This window comes from Dasypus novemcinctus, chromosome 6 (assembly GCF_030445035.2).
Source record: "Dasypus novemcinctus isolate mDasNov1 chromosome 6, mDasNov1.1.hap2, whole genome shotgun sequence".
NCBI lineage: Eukaryota > Metazoa > Chordata > Mammalia > Cingulata > Dasypodidae > Dasypus > Dasypus novemcinctus.
The window spans coordinates 77,091,826-77,109,642 of record NC_080678.1 but is presented as its reverse complement, the minus strand read 5'-3'; the positions used below and the strand labels follow the sequence as shown (position 1 = coordinate 77,109,642).

General features: G+C 40.3%; 2 protein-coding genes across 3 annotated transcripts in view; one reads left to right on the top strand and one right to left on the bottom strand.

Annotated features, from left to right (window-relative positions):
- Nucleotides 1-1,611: 1,611 nt before the first annotated feature.
- ATOH7 (atonal bHLH transcription factor 7) lies at nucleotides 1,612-6,719 on the top strand. Its single transcript, XM_058298924.2, has one exon. It carries the CDS (start codon nucleotides 1,686-1,688, stop codon nucleotides 2,142-2,144), a length of 459 nt encoding a protein of 152 aa, XP_058154907.1. The 5' UTR covers nucleotides 1,612-1,685; the 3' UTR covers nucleotides 2,145-6,719.
- MYPN (myopalladin) overlaps nucleotides 4,760-17,817 on the bottom strand; it is a 123,559-nt gene continuing 110,501 nt past the window's right edge. Inside the window, exons 19-20 of one of the 2 annotated variants that reach the window (XM_058298922.2) lie at nucleotides 15,663-15,796; nucleotides 4,760-13,196 (exon numbers count right to left, since the gene is read on the bottom strand). In XM_058298922.2, the coding sequence (XP_058154905.1) occupies nucleotides 13,027-13,196; nucleotides 15,663-15,796 (304 nt within the window). In that variant the 3' untranslated portion in view covers nucleotides 4,760-13,026. The remainder of the gene's footprint in view (nucleotides 13,197-15,662; nucleotides 15,797-17,817) is intronic. The other variant, XM_023592307.3, reaches the window with a different exon arrangement.

Below are 17,817 nucleotides of genomic sequence, written 5' to 3'. Positions count from 1 at the left end.
GGATTAATCATCTACTTATGGGAAAATAGGACTTGGAGTCAGGGCAGTCACAATGGGGTTACAGTCTGAGGCAATGATGGCGGAAGCAAGTCATGGTGAAAAGAGTCGATTTGTGAGAGCTTGTTTAAGCTAAATTTAATTAAACAAAAATATCTGAGAATAATGCTGATACACTCCATATTTCAAAAGGAAAAAAAAGCATAGTTGGTCCTCTTGAAGAATCCAGAAAATATATGACCATAATTGAAGCTTGGTTGTTTTGCCCCTTCGCTCCTCCTTAAGAGTTAAAAACAAGTTAAGATGAAAGAATCAAATTAATGGTACTTCTGTATAAATCAGACATCATGACCAATAGGGGAACTCATGCTTCCTTATTGTTGCTCAGGACAGTGAATGCAACAAAATCATCCAAGTAGTATGAAATTATAGCTTATAGCTTTGTTATGTGGAAAAAGTCTTCCACTGGGAACTTTTTTTGAAAACCCCACAAATTACTCAGATATTTGCATTTTGCACATATATATGCATTATTAGTTTTTATTAGATTCAAATATACAATTAGACGATTATCATTTGAATGACTGTCCTGTAAATATTATTTTCAACCCTGTGTCTGGGGAAATGGAGGATAAATACTGAACCGATTTGCCTAAGTATCAGAACTTATCCAATTCAACTTGATATACACCATGACTATCTTGTGTTATGCTACAATAAATTATTCTGCAGAAAGCCAAAATATTTGCACAAGCCTGCAATAATATTAGGACCTACTAATTTGTTCCAATGTACTTAACAGCTAAAATCAAAATGTCAATATATTACATCATCACTGTCCAAAATCGTCACAGGTCTTGAAAAAGCCAAATACTCTTAAAGTTTTTGATAAATCTCATAATTCCAAAAGCAGCAACTTCACCCCAATGATTTCTAAAAATCTAAAAAGCTTATTTAAGTTTTTTATATGTAAGCTGCCGGCTGATATGGGAGATTAACCTCTCTTCCCCCTCCCCACCTTGTTATTCTTTTGGGGACAGCCAGGCCACTCCAGATGGTGTGTTATTTAGTGTCGGGCAGACATAGCTTTGGAGAAACGTCAACAGATGAAAGCTGTAATGTCAGGATTTTGCTGTGTCGCCCCCCCACCCCCGCCGTTCCCAGGGTAGGAAGGTGCTGAGATGGAAGCCGAGGGACGCTCGCCCACCTGCCACCACCTGTTTCCTCCTTCAGCCCTCGGTTATAAATTCTCCTCCCTCAAAGATTCATCCAGCACTCTCGGACAGCTACCGCGGAAAGGGTGCTCCTTCCCTATCTGAGTTGTGGGAAGGTTTTCATTTTCCGGTATAGGAGTCTCAGGGCTTCCCTGGAGAACCTGAAAGGCCTCCCCCGAACCAGCCAGACTAAACTGCTGAAAGAAGGCTCCCTCCTGTTTTCAACTCGATGTTGGGAAAATGACTTTCTCTTCAGCGTCTCAATTTCCCCTTAATTTGGGCAAGTGAAGAGATATCGACCGGGTTATCCTGTAGGACAGAAAGGGGGGTCCTCCACTCCCCACTGTCAACTATTTGATTCCACGCTTTATTTGAACTTACTTGCTAAGGAGGCACCACCTGAGCAAGCGGTTCGGCAGGCCCGCCCTCGCGCCCGCGCGAGGGTGCTCCCAGCCTCTCCCCTGCCGGCGCGGGATGAAGTCCTGCAAGCCCAGCGGCCCAGCGGCGGGAGCGCGCGCCGCGCCCGCGTGCGTGGGCAGCGGCGAGTGCGCGGGCACGTGCGCCGGGCCCGGGCGGCTGGAGAGCGCGGCGCGCAGGCGCCTGGCGGCCAACGCGCGCGAGCGGCGTCGAATGCAGGGGCTCAACACGGCTTTCGACCGTCTGCGCAGGGTGGTGCCCCAGTGGGGCCAAGATAAAAAGCTGTCCAAGTACGAGACTCTGCAGATGGCACTGAGCTACATCATGGCGCTGACCCGGATCCTGGCCGAGGCCGAGCGATTCAGCTCGGAGCGGGACTGGATCAATCTCCACTGTGAGCACTTCGGCCGCGACCACTACCTCGCGTTCGCGGGCGCGAAGCTGCCGGGCGAGAGCGAGCCCTACGGCCAGAGGCTCTTCGGCTTCCAGCCAGAGTCCTTCCAGATGGCCAATTAGGGCGTCGGGCCGCGGGCTCCGCCCCCGCGAGAGGCCGCGGGACCGCGCTGCGGAGCGGCGGCCCTAGCCCATGTAGTTGCACGGGCTTTAACGGTGAACGATACATCCTTAGCATACAGTTAGCAAACTTGCAGTTTTCTCTAACTCACGTCATTAGTCCAGTGGACATAATAATTGTATTGCCTTTCTTTTTTCTTTATGTGTATTTTATAGATTTCATTGACGGCCCTTGTGAATAATGGTTTTGGTGGCTGTGAAAATGTCTCCTCCCCTCTCACTGGACCACTTTGAGGGAAAACGATCTTAAAGAAAAAGTACGATTAGGCTATACTGGCGCTTTAGTCCTCAGAGAAATAATAACTTTCTTAAACTTTGTAAGTTTGTACTGTTTGGGTGAAGTTACAGTATGCATTTCTTGTGAATGCTCAAAGCAGAGCTATCTTTCTGTCGTTTAAGTGCATTTATGCTTAGTGCATTGTGTGTGCATGAAGTAGAGTCAGACTCCCCCACCCCCCCAGAGTACATAGGCATGAGTGCTCTGTATTTTTAAACTGTGTACACATTATTAAAATATAGGTTTTGTAAAATATATATTAAAACGTGGGTTTGTTTTTCATGCCAGGTACCTTGCTACTTTCCAAAGGTCTATTTGGGGATTTAGCCTCTCTAAATAAAGTCGTGGAATGTTTAAATCTAAGCCTATTGATTGGCTAATTTGCGTTTCATAATACTTAAAAAAAAAGATAAGTTGATGAGAGTAGGAGTACTTAAATTGAAAGTTTTCTGTCAACTTGAAAATATAAACATATTTTATGGGTTATTTTAAAATTAATAGAAATAATGTTTAGCTTTTAAGTAACTAGACAAATAGTTCCTCAATATTTTAATTATTTTCTCTTTTAAACCAATTCCTAATTCCTTATGAGTACCCTATACATAAGCAATTCTAAGACTAACACTGAGAGAAATAAAAAATGTTACTTTGGAAGTGACTTATTTTTAATCAGTATGAGTTGATAGTAAAGGCTTCACCACCATCAAAACTAATTAAAAAATTGGGGGCAAATGCTACACATCCTAATGATTTGAACTAATTTTATAAATTTGCTTAACCATTGGATGAATAAACCAAGCCCTTGATGTAAAGAGTGACTTGTTGGTTAACAACACTGCCTGCATTTGGGGAAATGTCCTGCTCATAATTGAGAAAAACAGGATCATGAGCTATCTGTGCATTTGGAATTTGTCACAAGTCAATAAACAATAGCAACAGTGACATTCCCCAAACCTTTTTATTATTGATTCCAAAAGCCTAGGCTAGACCAAACCTCCTGTTTGCTGTTTACAGTTAACACATTTTATTTTATCCCTAATAATCAAAATCTGTTTAGTTTATAATAAGGGAAAATGTCTTCCCCCATCCCACAGACTTAAACTTAAAAAACAAAGTATATCTCCAGAAACCTGCTGGGAGACTGATGATGAATTTCTCTTGCCTTCTGATATCTGTTAATAAGAAACTGAGGAGGGTTTATGACTTTGCTTCCTCACTGCAAATTAGAGAGTAAAATGCTTAACCTCTTAACTACAGCAACTCAGAAGTTGCTGTAGTTGGCAGACAACACTGCTCTACGCGGGGTGATTCCAGATCCACTTCACTCTGCAGGTTGCACTTCAGCTAATGGCAAGATTCAGTGCATCTGTGATTGATGCCACTGAATTGTACACTTGAAAGTGGCCACAATAGGAAATTTTGAGTTGTATATATGGTAACACAATAAAAAGTTAAAAAAATACAATTTATAAAGATTCAGGGCATCTGCTTTGTTTTTACTATTTGGGCCTAATCATCTACTTACTTAGCTCTCCCAAAGAACTTCATTAATAACCCCAGTAAGTTTGTAGTATCTGAAAATGAATGAAACTACGAGAGAATGTTGCACTAATCAGAAAAAGGCTCAAAAATGTATTGTTAGTCTTATCTTAGGTATGGTATCTCATCCCCCTTCTGGACTAAGTGCCTTATGAAATGGAACTGTGCAGGGTCTTGCATAGAAAAAAAAAAACAATAAATAGTTCTTATTTGCTTATTAACTCAATACTTTCTTGGTGAAATCAGACAACTTCATTATTTAAAATTATGGAATTCTAATCCATGCCTCTCCTTCTCCATCCTCCACCCCCCAAAAGAGAATGATAATCTGTTAAATGTTAGGACTTTAGCTACCTGCATCTGTCTTTTGGAAATTTCTGGAAGCAACTTATCTCTTACCAAATTCCTAAGCTTTCTATCCCATCTAACATACTAGATTTTTTTTTTTTCTGGAAGGCATTTGAGTGAAAAAATAATCAAGTCTTAGTAGTGATTGAATCCAGTCTTTAAGAAAACTCAAAGTGTATGCTGGAAAAATCATCAGATTATGAAATAGGAGCTTAGATAAAGATCAGTTCACTTAAATTTTATTGAGTTAACGCAGGACTTTTTGATTGCTGTTTCAAACTGGTAGTGTATCCAAAAAAATATCCAAGCTGGAGGAAAACTACTGGAGAGCAAGAACTTATGCATCTCACATAATAAGTCTGAGACCGAAAAGCAAAACAAAAAACCCTAACAATTGAGAATAAATAAAATTTTATTTAACGAATAAAGAAACACTCCATCACATCCTCTAAATTGCCTTTTAAAACATCCAGGTTGAATTAAACACTGATTCTTAATTCTTACTTCTCTTCTTCTAATTGCAAAGTTTCCAAACAAAACACAAATCCCCAGCAAATCTTTAAGGAAACAGCAACAGGTATCATGGTGGTGACCTGGTCTACCAGAATACAGTACCATTTATCTTCTGAGGGGAAGACACAAATATTTTAGCTTATGTGATCACTGGTTTTAAGTTCATCTAACATGCACAATGCAGAAGAACAGGAAAAAGAAGCCAAGATTCATTAACTGCTTTCTATTAATAGAGGCAAAATATACATTTTATTTAACTCACACATTTCAAAATGGTTACTGTAATGGCTTTTCCATTAAGATTTTTAAGAACCAAAAAAAGTGCTTTAGAAAAGAAGCTGACTCAAGCTTCCTAAGATGGAAGCATACCATACCATATTTGTGAGCCTTCTGGGACCTGGTATGCTCTCAAGTGAAAAGAACTCATGCAGGGAGAGAATGGAAAAGCGTAAGCTGTGTCACTTGATTCTGATTGAATTAAGTTAGCTATGGGTGCTCCAGACTCCTTGTGTCTGTGTGTGCATGCATGTGCACACATACACATGCGCATTGTTTGTCAGTCCTCATGGAAAGACTCACAGGGCAAAATACAGACTTGATTGTAGCTGAGAACACAAAAACAAGGGACTAAAGGACATACTTATTTTTGAAAGTCCTTATCTATCTGTTATCTTGAAGAAGTGATGCATTTGAACATAAGGCCACTGACATGCTGACATGGGAGACTTCTCCCTTAGGATTTAGACTCGCACAATGGAGTTGTCCTGAACTGCCTAAGACAGAAAGGAATACATGAACTCCTTTGCTATTTCTCCGTGTGCTATTTCTCTTTGAGTCATCATTTCCCCCAGCTTCATTCATAGAAGAAGGAGGCAAAGTTCCTTTAGGCTATTCTGCCTATACTGAAAGAAGTTTCCCTGGAATCTGCCTGAAAAAAGAAGTTAGGCTATTTTTTTTTAAATTCATTTGATTTTTCTCCATTTTACTGCATACAATCTTGGAAGAAGAAATTTTACTATGTATAGTATTCTTCTAAGGAAAAACAAAGTAGTGGGGCAGGAAAGAAATGTGAACTTTAAAACAAATCAGCTATTTATTTAGGAGGAAAATATTTTGAACATATTCCTTAGAATTAAAAAAAGAAACTTGTTACCATGTTTTTTAAGGTCTTCAGAATAAACTCTTCGTAGGTATTCATTTATTTATCCTACCATCTGTCCTGGGAAAGGCTCTAGTGTTAAAGAAAGACCCCAGAGTAATAGAAAGATTAAAGAATGTATCTGAAATTCATCTAAGTTATTAATATCCTCATTAGGACTCACCTAAGAATTCCTAGAAATAAGGAGCTCTTCTAATGCTTTTAAATATTTTACCAGTTTTTATCTTGACAGGGAGGTAATGAAGGGAGAAGGGGAGCTCAAGAAACCTAAGGCTAAAGGTTGCAAAAACTAAATGAAAATTAATCAGAAAAGGAGATAAGGTATCTCTTAAATCCAAATACTGGAAAATTAAGTTGTATTCAAATTACGTCATCTGGATTATTTCAGGATTATTCATCTCCTTAAAATACCACAGTAAAACCTGTTATATACTGTGCACACATGCATTTATTAACCTTTTGGTAGTAGCACTGCAGTCGTTATTAGTATATAATTCACTGCATTCTTACACCAGGAATTATGGGAGCATTATGAGCATAATAGAGAATCTGCCTCTGTTTTGCAGTTAACTGATTGAAACTGTATAGGAGTGTTGGAACATTAAGCAATTCACTCTAATAATTCTGTATGAAAATGACTCAGGTTTTTGTGGGTATTAAAACATCTCCTATTTTAACAAAACTGTACTTGTATCTCCATTTATTTCCAGACTAAACCAGTTACCTCCTATCTTTAGGTCCCATTTTTATGTGCCTTTTTTTTTTTTTCCAGCTCGGAGGCAGAATGAATTTTTATCTTGGGGAGTTAAAGAACATTACATGAGAAGTCTACTGGGTTTGCTGGATATTTTAGGAAGTCCAAAACCCAGTTATCTTGCTGTAATTTAATTCTAGAAATATTTTAACCAGGTTATAGTCTATGTAGTAATTTGTATGGTTTGAATGGGAATAATTTACAAAAATCATTTTAAAATATCAAATATATTTGTGCATTAGAAATATTCAATCATCATCAAAAAGTAATATTTAAACCTGGAAACTAGAACTACTTTCTGCATTTAGCAAATTAGTGTTCATATGCCTCTACAGAACAGTCCTTTTCTTTATGCTTACTCTCAGCATTTATAGCACAAGTTTCAGAGGGTTGCAGAGTGTATTCTTTCTCTATTTCTTGCGTTTCAAGGCTGTTGCTCCTCAGAGTTTGAGGTGGGCATTATTTACATATTAACAAAAAGCAGCCTATTGATGTTTCTGTAATACCACGTATGCTAATCAATTAGCCATAAGAGGCAAACCTATTTTTAACAAATATGTACAGATTTTAAAAAAAAGATATTTAGCAACTTTCTAAGCATACGGATGACCACTGCATTGTCAAAACTTAAAAGATGCTTGGCATTCTTCAAGCAATCCTTCAGTGATTAGCTTTCTGAAATGTTGATCCACTTAAAACAAGAAAAGGCAATTAGTGATGAAGAGGACTAGAACACGCGCTGCTGCAATCTAAGAAACTGTTACTGGTAAGGCATATTGACTTTCAACTCAACCATCAGCAGAAATACTTTGAGTCTAGGTTGCTCAAGTACCCAAGAAAGGACATTATGAGTAAGTTTGCCTACATTTACAGCTTCTCTGGCAGCGTTGAGTTTACAGCCGACTTATAAATAGCCATATACAGACCCAGGCCAGGATGCCAGTTAGCAATGTACTTTGGGAGTTGTGTGTGAAGGAGGAAGAAAGGAAGAGGCTGTGAAAAACAAGAATAGTTTAGGGTGTCTGTCTCCTAGACCTCCCTTCACAACCCAAATCTTTTTTGACTCTGCCAGCAGTTCTTTCAATTAGGAGTTGATGGGAGTGAGAAAAAAAGTGCAGCACCATTGTGAAGTTAAAAGACTCGAAAGGCATTCGGAATTTTTTTCAATTGGACTGCTTCCTTCTGAACACCAAGTCAAGATGCTTGGAACTGGAATTAGATCATTTTGGAGCATGAAGCATGCTGGCAGGCTGTGGGATAGGAGTGAGATGGGACAGGTTACAGCAGTAGGGGTTACAGAATATGGGGCACAGGGTATCTGGAGAGAAAAAAACACAGATTTGGGGTAGGTAGAGAAAGGACCATAGATGCTCTTCAGCTTTAAAATATCACATACCCAAACGAGGAGAAGGCAGTAGTCTTCCCCCTCATCCCATTGACTGCTTTGCCTGGATGGCTTCCTGGGACCATAACTCAACTTAATAGATATTAGAATTCAGTCATGAATTAAATGTTTTTTTCTGGATTCACTTGGGAACCTAGCACTGGGTGATGCAAGTGTAAGAAAACATATTCTGAGTTTTAAAGAACAAATTTACAAGTAAGCTTTTGGAAGGCAACCCATTTTTTACTTGAGGATTATCCAAATTAACCTGTCCCTACAAAGATCAGCTTTTGACTTCTATGGGAATTATTTTCCACAGTACAGTGACATTCAGATCCTTAGCTCTTCTCACTGCTTGACTCTTTTTTGCTGCTGCTATTGGAGAAGTTGTGGGTTTACATAATAATCATGTGTAAAATACTAGATTCTCATGTATCTATTATTAACATCTTGCATTGGTGAGGTACAACTGATGAAAAGCCATTTTAAAATTTGTGTTATTAACTATAACCCATGGTTTAACTTAGGGTCACTTGTTTGTGTTGTACAGGTTCATGGATTTTTAATTTTTTATTCTCTTAACATATATACAACCTAATTACTGCTTGACTCTTGACCATTTATTTTCTCATTGGATACCTACAAAAGTTAAATGATGAATAAAAAGAGAAAGAAGCTTTTTAACCGGTTTCACTATTTGGCAACTTTCTGAGTAAAACCTTATTTTGGTGATCGGGCCCTATGTTTCCAAAAGGCGGTTTGGCATTACTCTACCTTTCCTTTCTCCATATTTTCTCTGATCCCCATGTCCATTAGTAATCAAGTTATGAAAAGTCCTTCAGTTGTTTTAAGACAAGGGCAGTAATGAAATCTGTGTGGCTTTTTGAAACAGAGGGTTCGGCCAACTGCATCACCTTTCTCTGCTCCATTTTTGCAAGTTTCTGAGCTTTCTCTGGAGGCTTCATGAAGGCTGCATGCCTAGTGGGTATAGTGCAAACTAGTAAGTTCTAATTAGGCCAATGTACATATTTATTTTCCAGGCACACACTGCATGTACAACAAGGAGGGATTACTTTCTTCACCGACACCAATAATACATCTTTATTCCATGCTGGGCCTTCCTTGGGTAAGTTCTGTGATAAAATTACGGTGATACAATGATTCCTCTCAACTTCAACTGCTCTTTGGAATCATCTGGAAAACCTTAAAAGAATACCACTGCCTGTGTGACAATGCCAGAGTTGATTTAATTGATTTAGGGTTGTGGCTAGGCACTGGGAGTTTTGAAAGCTCCCCAGAAGATTCTAAAGTGCAGCCAAGGTTAAAGAACTGCTGCTCTAGACCCAATTCACTTTATATAGAAAATATGGACTTACAGAGAAATTTTAAGTTCAATTTAGATCAGTAAATATTTATTGAGTGCCTTCTCTGTGTAAGACTCTATGCCAAATTTCTGACACAGTCCATACCAATGAGTAGTTAAAATCTAGTGCAGGCAAAGGTGGGCTAATGTAAGGGAGGGATCAGGCAGATATTCAGAGACTGTGTTTTATACAGAACACTATACAAAATAATCTTTCTCCAGACTCGAAGACTAAAGGGTTTCAAAGATAGTAGAATTATATTTGGTCGGGGAATCAGAAAATATTTCACAAAGACAGTGGCATTTGGAGATGGACTTTAAGGAGCAGAGCTTTTCAGATAGGGGGAAAATGACATGTGGCTGGAAAGTGTTATTTGTTGCCTCATTTTCTGAGTAATGGCTGAAGAAATTTGGGATCATATTGGGGCAAGTCTTGAACACTAAAGGGCAGAGCAGCTGGTACCTAAGGTTGCTCCAGGCAGCCACTGGGGGACTGAAAATCGTGGAAGAATGATCTGGCACTGAGATCTGGGCTAGATTTGAGTGGGGGGAGAAATATCTGGGCTAGAGACAGGAAGACCAGTTAGCAGTCTCTTATTGTTGAAGTCAGATCTACTGAGGGAAATTAAGGAAGTGAGGAAGGTCTGAATTGGGGGACACAGAGAGAAAGAAAGGAAGGCCTGCATGGAACAAGACTTGAGACTGCTCAAATGGTGGAAATGAAAAATGTGTGGATGTTTCTAATTTGGATTACTAGGAATGTGATGGTACCATTAATAGAAATCATTTAACTAAACTAAATGGCTTATAAAAGGGAAGATGATGAGTCTGATTTTGGACATGTTAAGTTCAAACACACTCAGCAAAACTAAAACTTTTTCTTAAAGGAGATACCAGGGATTGAATCCAGGACCTCATACACAGGAAGCAGGCACTCAAACACTGACCTACATCCGCTCCCCTGTTTGTTTTTAGGAGGTACTGGGGATGGAATTCAGGACCTCGTACATGGGAAGCAGGCACTCAACCACTTGAACATTCACTCTCCAAAACTAAAACTTTTTACACCAGTATCCTCATTTGTAATTGAATTCTAGTAGAAATCTTAAAGCATTGATTCCTGTAACACCATGGTTCTCAATTACTCTGTCCCCCGGGGAATATTTGGACATAATCTGGAGATATTTTTGGTTGCCACAAAGGGGAGAGGAGTGGGAGCAGCTTGTGCTAAAACTCCTACAATGCACAGCCCCCACAACGAGCAGTTATCTGGCCTAAAATGTCAATAGTGCAGAGGCTGAGAAAGCCTGCTCAAATTTTAGGACTTTTTAGGTTGCACTTTACGTTAGACAGCGACACCTAATGGCCAAATATAATATTTATCCTAGTTCTCCCATGAACACTAAAAGACAACAGATAAAAATCATTCGGAAAACTAAGACATACAGAGATGAGAGATATCCTTTCACGGGAGAACTATCCAGGGTTTAAGGAAGTAGATGTAGGGGGAGGTATATCTACAAATGTGGAGAAGAAACCCTGGAGTTAGAAAGTGCTCTTTAGTTATGAGATCTCAGGATAGAAATTAATAAGGAAACAAACATTCTACAGGATGCATTCTATATGGAATGCATCTATTCCAATAAAGTTCTGTCTATTTTACTGTTGTGTTGGAAGCCTGATAAAAAGGAAACAAAATCTAATAATTTTGCTGAATAATTGAAACCTTTATTTCTTAAGGATGGAAACTATGACATTTTATTTCATTAAGAAATAAAGGTTGAAAATGTAATAAGAGGACTGTAGAGTCATGGAAAATAAAGGATGAGCAGCATTAGAAACTTCTATTTGCTTTTTTTACCCCAAGAAGCATCATTCTACATGCTTTATTTGTTATCCCCTGCCACTAGATTGTAAGCCTTCCCAGGGCAGGACTGGGTCTTATTCTTGTCTTTGTATCCATTGTAATATTTGCATAGCATCGGACACAGAGTAGACACACAAGTTATTAGTGAATTAATTTTTTCATACTGGAAATCCTTACCTTCAAGTGAAGAAAGTTTCAAATCTTTCTGAGCAATTACTGTTTGTTCACTTGAGTAAGGGTACCTGGCTCAGAGGATACCAGAAAGTTGGGCACCAGGGAGTTGGTAACAGACATCTCCAATTCATTTCATTGGCAAGCCTGGTGCAAACTGTACTAATGACCATTTCCAGGGCAGTTTTTTGGACTGTAGATTCCTCTGTCTAATATAAGATTCATTCATTCAACAAACATCGTCAAGTGTCTACTTTGTGCTAGGCATTCTTCTAGGCACTAAATCTAAAAATTCCTTAAGTTTAAGAGGCAGGTTTTGAATTGGTGGCTTAGAATAAAGATGTATATCCTTCTTCCTCCCACTTTCCCAGTTAGCATTTTTATATAGAAAATGCAATTTGATCAATGATCTCAAAGCAGTGCATAGCTATTAAAGGACCTCTCTCCTTCCACTGCTCTGCTGGGGCAAGTGAAGACAACAGTCTCCCATCACTTCGTCTCCTTGTTTTCATTACTTCCTTCCTCGCTGTCTTATACACTTCAAGGCTCTGGGGGAGTAGGCATAGGGACAGGAGCATGGTATTTTATGGACAAATGATGACTCTTACATGATTTGGAAGTGGCAACTGAAGTTAGTCACTCTAAAAGTGACTCTAAAAGATCTCCTTATGATTGGTTTACTTATCTGGTAGTTAGAGATATACAAAGTCAGAAAGAAGAAAAAATCAGTCACCAGACTAATCCAAAAGAAAATGATGCACACAGGCTGGTGGGGCCCTGTTTTGGCCACAGAATAATTGTACTGTGCAATAGCGAGCGTTTCCGTGAAGGTTTTGTATCCCCAGCACATTTTGGCACCTTATTATGGTGGCTCGGTACACCCAGGATACACAAATCAAAAGTGCTTCTCCAGTTATGTGACTTGTATGGCATGACCTCCTAATGCTAAGTGTAACTGATTTAATGGATTTACCAAAGCTACTGCTATGGTTGTGATCACTAGAAGGTGATGGTGACCTCCTAACCTTTTTCCTTTGCTTTGTTTGGTGAATTAGTGATATCCTTGAGTCACTACTGTCTAATTCCGGTCAGCCCAAGGTCATGGCCCCTAATTGCTCCTAGTGGGACCTACACATCCCTAACACAACAGGGGGCAGGGAAGCACGCTAGCTTTTTCCCAAAGCAGTGGATGGCAGCTGTACGATATCTTTGGTTCATCTGTATTGTCTTCTTACATTTTCGTTGGAATCTTTAAAAGACACAGCCCTACATCTCTCTCTCAGTTGAGACTGCAGGAGTCCCCAACTGACTTATTCAAAACACTCTGTGTACAGGTCCAGCGACGTGGTAACTTACTCCAATCCAGTTGCTTGGAAACCACCGATATTTGGGCTGGTCTTCCTTTTCCCTCCACAGTCTGCCCCCTCACACAGCAGGCACCCAGACAGTCTTAAAGTTCATCACTCTCCACCACACTCCGAGAAGAGCAAGAATACACCATTGTGCTTTCCATGGAGGAAAAGGCAGAAAAAATGTCAAGTCCTTTACTGGTCAGAGATCCATAGCGGCCACCGCTGGGACGGACGGACATGGGCTGTGGGATCTGTTGGTGCCATTGAGCTGGAAATGGACCAAACAATGTGTTAGGATCAAATGAATGCAGTCTAGCAGGTGCCCTGCAGAGACACATTCTGTCCACATACTAACAGTCTCTGTGGGAACTTGGTCAAGCAGTTAAATCTATCTGGGTCTGAATTGCCTCATTTGTAAAGGACAGCAGTAGAACCTTCCATGCCAGGAATGGGGAACCTGGACTGGTGGTCTCTCAAGCCCCTTCTAATTCTAAAACCTGTGATTCTGATCCAGAAAGAGCGAGGTTTGTAAGAAGGAAGAGTGGGGGACTAGGGTGATTTCTCAAAATTCTCCCTTCTCACTTACCTAGCATGGGTCCTGCTGGGGTTAGTGTATAAAGGGTTGTAGACTTTCAAGGGAGGCACTTGGGAAGGTGAAGACAAAGAACCTGCAGAAGTGGAAGCCAAAAGATGGACTCGGCCCTTTACAAAAGAACTACCTCATGTCCTAATCACCTTGTCAGCCAGTACTGACCACATTCTGAGGACTTATAGCAAGAAGATGGAAAAGTGCAATCAATCATACTGCAGAGACAAGCGAAAACTTACTAGAGTTTCCATATTTACCAAGCACTGTCCAAAGAAGACCTGTGTTTAGCAGACATGATCCTTAGACTTGAACAGTCCCAGTTGTTTCTGATTTGGAAATTACCTGATTAGGCCTCCCAAGTACCTCGATAGGGAGGAGGGGATGCAAGAGAAGGGGTGCACTGGTGCTCTGGGTCCTAGAAAGGTATGGCCCCTAGTGTGAATTTGCACATTAGTGTTTTGGTTTATAAATTTATCCTTTACTTTATCAACATCATGGTTTTAAATCAGTTTTTCACAGTCTAAATTCCTCTAAATCAAATTTCTGAAGCCACAAAACTGAGGACAAAGCCTATAGTGATTCTACTAAAGAACAGCACTCAGTCCTGTAAGGCCCACCCTGAACAGCTAAAAAGTCGAGTCTCTCTCTTCAGCCCCCTCTATCCCTTGGCCTTGCTCCTCTCTCTCTGACACCTGTCTTCCTTGTATTAGAAACCCTTCTATGGAAGAGAGAAGCGAGTCTATCTTCCTCATTCCTCAGACAGGCAGAAAGTGGGTAGGTGGGGTCATAGGAAATTGCTTGTACCCTAAGCCCTCAATTCCCCATCCTCAACCGCACCCCCCCAACCAAGTGCTAACCAAGGAAATAGTACCTCCTATTGTAGATGGTGTAGAATCAGGAAAGGAAATTGGGGAGAGGTGAGCCAGGGAAAACTGACCTGGGGACTCTAACAATGGAAGGCAGGATTGGAACAAGAGTCATCTGTTTCAGGATATATTGGTCCTGAGTTTCTTAGGAGGAGACCTACTGCCTTCTCACATGTGGCAGTATGGGAAATGGTTAAAGGATTTGGCCTAGACTAAGAAACACACCACTGGTCTTTCTCTTCCCCTACTTTCTAAGGGAAAGTATTTTAGTGTCAGCTTGCCCCACAGTTGAATTTCTTTTCAAGTTCAAGAATAAGGAAAAATAACTTAAAAGCTATATTTTTTCTTTCAAAAACTGGACCTAGGGAAAATGGCAGGCAAAGGCCTTTCTTGTATGGTACTTAATAAAGGGAGACACCTGGGGAAGACCTATAACTAGCAAAGACCTCAGGTTCCAGGCAGAGTTGCTCTTTGTTTGTTTGTTAACCATGTTAAATCAATAAGAAATGTCTTGATCTAACCAATTAGAGAAAAAAAGAATCACTCTTTTGAGTTAAGAAATATTCTCCAAAAATGCTAGTGAATGTAAAAAATTAGAGAGGAGGAGAGCAGAGTCCACAAATGCATTCATAAAGATTAATTTATTAAACCATTTAGAAAATTAGAAACCTTTCTCAAAGGAATGACACAAGGACCTGAATTTGTGCCCCAGATGGACACAGTTGCTGTCTCAGTTTCTTCAGCATTTACATGAGGTTAACAATAATTACAGTGATCCCACTGGTTTGGGAATATCCAGGGATAACACTTTGTAAATTGCAAGGCACTATACAAATGTCATTTAATATTATTATTAGGGAGGATCTCTAATAATAGGGAGGTTTGAATGTGGGATTGGTGCAATAAATATTTGTTGAATGAATAAACAAATGAATAGGGTCCAGAAAATTCTGCTGGTTGTGGCACTGTTGGGGAATGACAGGCTTCAGTGGGTGGCCTGAGACAGCAGAGAATTTGCATGAAGATGCTGAATGTTCAGAAATGCAAACACATGTAAGCTCTTCTCTGTGCAGAAGGATAAGCTCACAGTAAAGTGTAAAACTTTGTACAGAAGATCTGAGGAGGCTAGGGATGAGATTACTTTAAAAATCCATCTCTTAAGCACTGAAATATAATCTAACCAATTCATTTATGGAAAAATACTTCACCTATCCCTAAATGAAAGATTTTTAGTGCTGCCTATCACATGTAGATGTTCAAGTAATGACATCACACCTACCATAAATATCCAGCCTTGCAGTGCACGACACGATGCCGGCTTCGTTCTTGGCTGACAATGTATACCAGCCAGCATCTGATTTCTTGGCTGGCTGGATGAGGAGGCAGACATACCCTGTTGTGTCCTGGTGCATACTGGAGAAAAAAAAGAAGATATCCATGTATCAGCTGGGGGCAGAAATTTCCTTGTTGGTTTAGGACTCAGGAAAACTAGAATAAATCAAGCTGGGTGGTGCTTTCCATTCCCTCCTGGTCCCCAGGTGAAGGAAAGGAGAATTTAGCTTAAAACAAATGCAGCCATGGCTGAGACGGGCTCTTGTGCTCCCCATTGCTCCAGCTCTACTCTAACTCCTCTTCACTAGGGGTATACTGACTTTTCACAACTAAAGTCTGGAAAAATCTCTTTTCCAAATAAGGTTTGAAAGTTTCAGCAACAACTCTAGTTAGGAAGCTATGGGAAAAGTAGACAAAAATAAGGGCCCAGAGATAGCTAGATGACCTGACAACATGGAGATGGCATGTCCTAATGTAATCAGCTGGGCATATGCAGCGTTTAGCTTAATATAGTTAACAAGGAAAGCAGCATGCTCTTCCTTCTGTTTTCCTACATCAGTGGTTCTCAACTTTGGCTATGCATTGGAACCCCAGGTTACATTCCAGACCGAAGACATCAGACTCTCAGGTTGGGAATCAGGCATTAAGAATTTTAGACATTCCCCAGATGATATCAATATACAGACTTAGTTTAGTGGTAGAGTAATAAACGTAAATAAATAGGATGAGATAAGTGCTAGAACAAAGACATGGGAAAGGTGCTCTGGGCAGGTAGAGGGGAAATTATTCTGAGGGAGCAGAGAAAGTTTCTCAGATGTGCTTGAGTTGAGTCACAAAGTTTGGGTAGGAACTCACCACGGAGCTGGGGAGGAGGGTGTTCCAGGTGATGGAACAGCCAGTACAAAGGCATCATGTTATGAGAGAAAGCAGGGCATGTCCATTATGGTTGAGGGTGGAGTGCCTGTGTGGATGGCAGGTGGTGGGACAAAGAAGAGAGGTTATGAAGACCCACATGTGCCATGCATGGTATAGGGTTGGGATTCTCCCCTTCAGGTGATAGAAACCCCTGATGTATTTTCAGCAGGAGATGAAGTGATTTGTTTGCATTTTAAAAAGATGTCTCTGGGGAATTCTGGGAAGATGGTGGCAGAGTAGGCAGGCAGGGCTCAACTCTTTCACAAAAACAATGGAGAAAGGGCCAGGAACTGTTTGAGGGACCTGTGTTGGGGACAGTAGACCAAGGCAGTGCTGTGCAACCCCCCAGGAAAGAGAGGAACAGAGAGACAAAGAACCAGAATGACAACCGTGAGTTACTAAACCACTGTAGCAACTGGAACAGGCACCCACCTTCCACCCTCAAGACATTAAGCCTGGATAAAACCCCTGGCTCACTGCAGTTGACTGAGAAGGGAACAGAGATGTCTTCCTCCCTGTCAGCTGTTAAAAGGGAAGAGGGTATGTGTGTTGGAGAGCAGAGAGGGTTTCTCTTCAGTGAATTAGATCAGCAGAGCTTGCTTTGAATATCAGTTCTGGCCAGACCAGACACACAGGAAAGCAGAGTTTGAAAGAAACATCTCCCTGGAAAGGTTTGCTAACAAGCACCATCTGCTGGCCAATCAGGAAGTTGCAAGGAAAAAAACTGCTTTTAGGTCTTTCTTTAGCCCCAACTCCTGGGAGAAAATCTGCTTCCTATTAGTGAGTCCCTGGTCTGATTTTGATAACTTAATCTGGGCAACTGTAAAGACTCAGAATAAGTTGAATTAAAAAATCAAAGAAGAGCTGTGGGGGAAAAAAAAAATACTAGGCAAAAGAGAGAAATTGACCATCAGAGTAAATTCACCAACATATTCAGATGCCTGGACATCAGCAAAAAATTACAAGCCATGCTAGGAAATAGGAAGAGATGGCACAGCCAAAGGAACAAACCAAATATCCTGATGAGATATGGGATTTAAGATAACTAATCAATGATAATCACATAAATCTCTTAAATCAATTCAAAGAATTGAAGGAAAATAAGACTAAAGAGATAAAGGATATTAAGAAGGCACTGGGTGAGCATAAAGAACAATTTGAGAGCCTGAAAGAAAAGTAACAGAGCT

Bases quoted from the DNA above. Each gene is read 5' to 3' on its own strand.
- ATOH7 (XM_058298924.2), top strand. From the start codon at position 1,686: ATGAAGTCCTGCAAGCCCAGCGGCCCAGCGGCGGGAGCGCGCGCCGCG.